Source organism: Olea europaea, unplaced genomic scaffold (assembly GCF_002742605.1).
Source record: "Olea europaea var. sylvestris unplaced genomic scaffold, O_europaea_v1 scaffold1753, whole genome shotgun sequence".
Lineage (NCBI taxonomy): Eukaryota > Viridiplantae > Streptophyta > Magnoliopsida > Lamiales > Oleaceae > Olea > Olea europaea.
In genome coordinates, this window is record NW_019235250.1 from 287,002 (window position 1) to 292,855 (window position 5,854).

Genomic DNA, 5,854 nt, shown 5'->3' on the forward strand with positions numbered 1-5,854 from the left:
GAGAAATGCAATCTTAATTGAAAAGCCTTTTGCGGAAGCAGTTGTGGACCCAAATGATTTCAAAACATTTTAAAACTTTACTTGATTCAGAAGATTAATTAAGTACATGCAAAGCATCTATAAGAGCATATTGGAGGGAAAGCCTGTTTATTTCCACTTGATTACTGTAAGTTATTTACTTATTTTTACATGCTCATGCTTTAATTATTTTGATGAATAATTCACATGCATCTACTTCCACTACTAATGATGATAATAATCTTATTTTATTTTTAGATGAAAAAGATGTTTCGTTCTTACTTAAATTAGATGAAAAATCTGATGATATATTTCCTGTTGGTAAAGAAAAAATTGAAGAAATATATAGAGATATAGATTATAATTGTAGAAATAATATAGGATTTGATCCTGTAGGAACAAGTAGAGAAATAAAAAAGGTAGAAGATATCATAATTAAACATAGAAATATACAAGAAGAAATTTCAGAAGGATTATTTAAAGGATATATAACCAAGAAAGGTCAACCTATAATCTTTGAAGAACTATTAAAATATAAAGAATATTTAAAGGTGCTCAAAAGATTGAAAAATATAGATATAGGTCCTGATTGATAAATCCTTAAAGATATAAGATAAGTCTTGCAAATAATTTCATTAAGGGTAAAGTAGTACTTTCAATAGGAAAGGCTATTGTGGAAAATAGGCTCAATAATTCAGCCAATACAAAAACTACCCCTAACAATGGATGCGAATTACTAATTCCCAAAAATGTTTTTGCAGAAGTGGGGTTGACCTTATTTTGTGTCAACAGTGGCACTGACGTTGATATTAGTGTTAGATGTTTACCTTTATTTAAAAAAAAAAAAAAAGAAGGTTAAACCTTAACCTTAAGGGTCCCCTACCACCCCTGCCCTGGAGTATCGTGGGGGAGGTAAATCGCAGGTTATGCCTCCAAGGGTACAGGGTGGAAGGCTGCTTGTACACTTGCACTTACCTAAGAGCCAAATCCATATTTCAGGATTCGAACCCTTGACGCAGCATCTTCAAGTAAAGCTGGATTTCTCCACCCTCCCCTTTTTACCACTTGGAGATGTGTCCTGCGATGTTGACTGCTGGTAGTGATGGTGGTTTTGGGATAAAGGAGTTGGGGAAGAAGGGGATGGAGTGGAAGGTTTTTGCTTTGATTTTTGCTTTTTAGATTTAATTATTAATATATTATAATTATATTTTTTTTATTGAAAAATGTAAAAGTATCTTCTTATCTTGTTTAGACTTGGAAATCTATTTTAAAAAGTTAACCTTATTAAGAAAAGTAGCTCAAGATCTTATAAGTTGATCTATATTTTCGTCTTTAATCGATCTGAAATTCTATTCCTTATTATGCCCCCACAAGATGGTGGCTCGTTTGAGCAAACCAATTTTGAAATCTGTATGCTCATTTATTGAGTCTTAATCGAATCGAATCACTTGCTAGAGTTTAATGGACTCTGATACTATGTTAAGACTTGGGGGTTCATTGTAAAATGTCAACTTTGTTAAGAAGAGTTGCTCAATATCTTATAAGTTGATCTATATTTTTATCTTTAATCGATGTGAAATTTTATCCCTTAACATATCCCTTTAAAATTAGTCAAAATTATGGTTAATGTTAATTCTTTGATCAACTAACAGTTTCTATCCATTTGGACTTCAATTATGAGTTTTTGAAAAGTTTGGTATCATATGTGATATAAATGAAAGGTTCGGATCAAGTCCATATAAAAGTGAAAGGTCTGGTACCGTGACTACAATTTTCTGTTTATTTTTTTAACAGTTTAAACTCTTTACCTAGTTAAGGACGAGTACCCGTAACATTGACAAAAGTAGTAAACTTTGATGGTTACATGAAAGTGGGGGTTAGATCGTGATCTTCTAATAGATCAAAGCAAGGTGATAATGCATCTTATTGTTCAGTTTAGGGCCTTGTTATTATTATTATTTTGCTGTTTTTAATTTAATTTAATAGTATGTAGTATTATCTATTAAACATATATAGCTTAGGTTTGGTTTAACTAAAAAAATAAATAAAAATTTAAGTAAAAATCAATAATTAATTTTATGAAATGTTTTATGTGATCCTCAGTTTTTTAATCAACTTTTATCAAAATCTATTAAAAATATGATTTTTAACAAACGATGTGTTGTTAATAGTCTCAAATTTTAAGATTCATATTTTATATTCAAAATAACGAGATTTTGTCAATTACTTAGGGATTGTTTGGTATGGACTTTGAAATGTGAAAAAGAGTTTTTGAAATCTAAAAATTATTTTTGGACTCATTTGACTAATTTTATAAAAGTTCTTCTCTTAGTTATAAAATTTTTAGAGGAAACTATTTTAATATGACTTACTCCAAAAGTTTTTTGAGAATAAAAAACTCTTTTAAAAATTTATTTTCAAACGAAAATAAAATTAACTTCCTACAAAACCTCTTCTACTGAAAACTTAAAATAAAATTAAAAAAAAAAAATCTTAAAATTGATCAATGTTGTTTTCACAAGAGAACTGCAAGTGCTCTACACTTTTGTGAGGGGGCTCACAAATTTAGTATTTATGTGAACCTCCTCAACATGTGAGGGGATTGTACATCATGTCGTGTAGTATGGTGTATAAATAGTTTTTCCCTTTTCACAATACATTTCTTGCAAGATAATAACAAAATACATTGCCACGTATGGTATTCCAACTTCTTGCACTTCAATTACATCGTTTAAATTTCAAAAAAAAAAAAATGTCAAAATCAATAGAAAAATTATTAAATCAACTCTTAGAGTGCGTTTGATTGCCTATATTTTTCGTGGAAAAATATATTTTTATACCAAAATTTTTACCTTTGTGCTGTTTGATTGCCATTTTTCTATGGAAAATATTTTTCCACTTTTGATCACGTGACTATATTTTCTTCAAAATCAAGGAAGAAATTTTCTTTAGGAAGAGTGAGATTCTATTTTCCACAAAATTCACTCTCTCTCTTATTTAGCTACTCTCTCTCATTAACCCACCAATAAAAAAGGGACAAAGATAATATTTTCTAAATTGAAAATTAAATCAATCAAACACATTTAATTGACAATTTTTATACAAATAAATTCTAAGCAATTGAATTACCTATAATTTATGCTATTTTCATATAAATTTCATACGTACAATCAAACGCTAATAATATAGGTTATCACGTAGGACGTGTCCATCATAATAACACAATCCTGTAATCGTGATTGTCCGTACACGTGTCCTTGATGCGATAGGACTAGTTGAATACCCTGATAAAGGAGCAACCAATGGAAATTAGCCACGTTTATTAGATTATGACAAATACACTAGAGTTACCTACTTTCATGGGCTCCTCCAGAACAAAAGACGAAAATATTTTGGTATGAAGCCCTTCATCTATTTGATAATTTGAAGACTGTCCTTTTATCTTTTGTAAATTCCAGACTGGTCCATAAAAATATAGAGGTACTCTATGAATTTTGATTTTTGTTTTTTTCTTGGACCTAGCTATTGTCAAGATCAATCATGCTACAATGTCAGATTTTTTCACATAACAATTGACATAATGCCATGTAATATTATAGGAAAAGTTTACATGTACATAAGTATTGCACATAATGTTGTCCATAATATAATGTAACAATCATCCGATTGCTGATGTGAAAGTGTGAGATCTGAATTAAAGGTTAAATCCAGTATCACATGTAATTATGAACATCATTATATAGACAATTATATACATGTAGCACTTCCCAACATTATATCATTGGATTGTTTTAAGCACATGATTTGATAGGAAGCTTACCGTGTTTAAAATAGTCCAATGATATAATGTCAATAGCATTATGTCAAATTTTATGTGAAAGAATCTGGCACTGTAGCATGATTGTTGTCAAGATAGCGTCACTAATTAGTTCAATTATAAATTTCAATTTTGAATATATTTGCGTTATGTTGCTCTCCATTTCTTACACCAACTTTGTCGTCGGATCGTGTACCATATTTATAGTACTCATTTCGATTTCTCAGCTAATTGGGAAATCCTCGCACCATTCACGTTGGAATATTTTGTCGTTCCTAATTCAAATAGAAAGTTCAAAACATGCACTCAATTTAAATTAACAACACACTAGGGGTTACTATAACATTTATCAAAAAGAAAGTTCAAATCTTTGACCATCAATCATGATACTTATCAACGTACAAGAAATCAATTTACAGAGATTGTTCATGAACTCTCCTAAAGAATTGCTAAGAATTGTATGGCTCATATTTATTGATCATCTCATGATTATAAATCTCAATAATAAGTGGATTTATAAAAATTTTAATAATAGAGGGATTTTGAAAGATTTGAATGAATTTCAAGCTTAATAATATATATAATCAAATCTTTTATGAAATTTATAGAAATATATTTAAATTCATGAAATTTATTTAGAATTTATAATCTTTTAAAATCCATCAAAATCTTAATTGAGAACACCATAAGACTATGCTTAATCCCCATGCTTCTTCCGTCCATTGATCTCTTGCAATTTCTTGATCATACCTAATTATAATCATAGTTCTCCATGTTGAACAATCAAAGAGCCATAGCCAGCACGAGCTGGAATAATGAAGAAGACAATGAAGACGAACATATTAGAGAAATCCATACACTAACCCCATCTCGTCTACAGAGAATGATTGCTTGGGAAACAAGTAGCCACAGATCATCAAATCTGTCCATGACCAGCAGTACTGAAATTGAAAATTTCACCACCGTGAGTAGAGAATTCAATGCTTTAGTTCTTGCTGGATCCTCCATCGGAAACAGCAATAGCCAGCCAGAAAACGACGTTCCCATGGCTGCGAATAGTGTTAGCAACTTGGGGAGGATCCGGGAGGAGGAAGTGCCAGAAGAAACCAACTCTTCGGCCGTTGTGCCCGATAATAATCCTCTGGACATTCCTGCCTCAGTTCAATCAACCCAAGGTAATGTTAACCATCTCGTCTAAAAGCTAAAATTATCAGGCATCAGACTGAAAGTTTAAGCTGTTACGAAGAGACAACTTGTATAAATCTCGTCTTTGACAGGTAATCAAAGGGAAATATCAGTGCAAAGTGTGAAGAAAGAAGAGGTGGAATCGAAGATTAACGCATGGCAGAATGCAAAGATCGCGAAGATTAATAATAGGTTTAAGAGAGAGGATGCTGTGATCACTGGTTTGGAGAGTGAGGAAGTGCAGAAGGCGACTTCTTGGATGAAGAAAGTAGAGGTATAACACGTTGAGCCCTTGTTTGGTGTAGATCAGTTTCTTAGTATATTTTGATAAAAACTGATGAAATGTGTCGTCAAAGAGTTGTGGATTACAGTGTGATTAAAATTAATTATTGACTTTAAGTTGAGATTTTTTATCAATTTTTAATCTACAACAAACATGGGATTAACTTGTTAAATTTTTTCCCCATGTTTTGGTTGGTACTGGTATCTTGATTCATACTCGTATGCAGAGGAAGCTGGAGGAGAAAAGAGCAAAAGCCCTTGAGAAAATGCAGAATGATATAGCCAAAGCACACAGAAAAGCACAAGAAAAAAGAGCATCAGCAGAGGCTAAAAGAGGAACAAAAGTCGCTAGATTTCTTGAAATTACAAGCTTGATGAGGGCCGTGGGACGACCTCCGATTAAGCGTTCCTTCTTTTAAGCTCTCGATATACAAGAGTTCAGAATTCCGTTGGTTTTCTTATTGAGTATTGTCTAATATTGTGCATTTACACGAGTACCACACAAGGAAGTGTGGCATTGAATGTAGAAAATATAGGGTGTGAAATGTCAAA

General features: G+C 31.5%; 1 protein-coding gene across 1 annotated transcript; it reads left to right on the forward strand.

Moving 5' to 3' along the window:
• The first annotated feature begins 4,465 nt into the window (after nt 1–4,465).
• On the forward strand, nt 4,466–5,848 carry LOC111377998 (remorin 4.1-like). Its single transcript, XM_023001158.1, has 3 exons — nt 4,466–5,010; nt 5,113–5,294; nt 5,530–5,848. The coding sequence occupies exons 1-3, from the start codon at nt 4,608–4,610 to the stop codon at nt 5,719–5,721; spliced, it is 777 nt and encodes a 258-aa protein (XP_022856926.1). The 5' UTR covers nt 4,466–4,607; the 3' UTR covers nt 5,722–5,848.
• Nucleotides 5,849–5,854: the final 6 nt, after the last annotated feature.

Excerpts from the sequence above, each read along its gene's own strand:
- LOC111377998 (XM_023001158.1), top strand. The coding sequence starts at position 4,608 with ATGTTGAACAATCAAAGAGCCATAGCCAGCACGAGCTGGAATAATGAA. Across the intron at positions 5,011-5,112 it reads CTCAGTTCAATCAACCCAAG|GTAATCAAAGGGAAATATCA; the intron begins GTAATGTTAACC and ends CGTCTTTGACAG. Across the intron at positions 5,295-5,529 it reads CTTGGATGAAGAAAGTAGAG|AGGAAGCTGGAGGAGAAAAG; the intron begins GTATAACACGTT and ends ACTCGTATGCAG.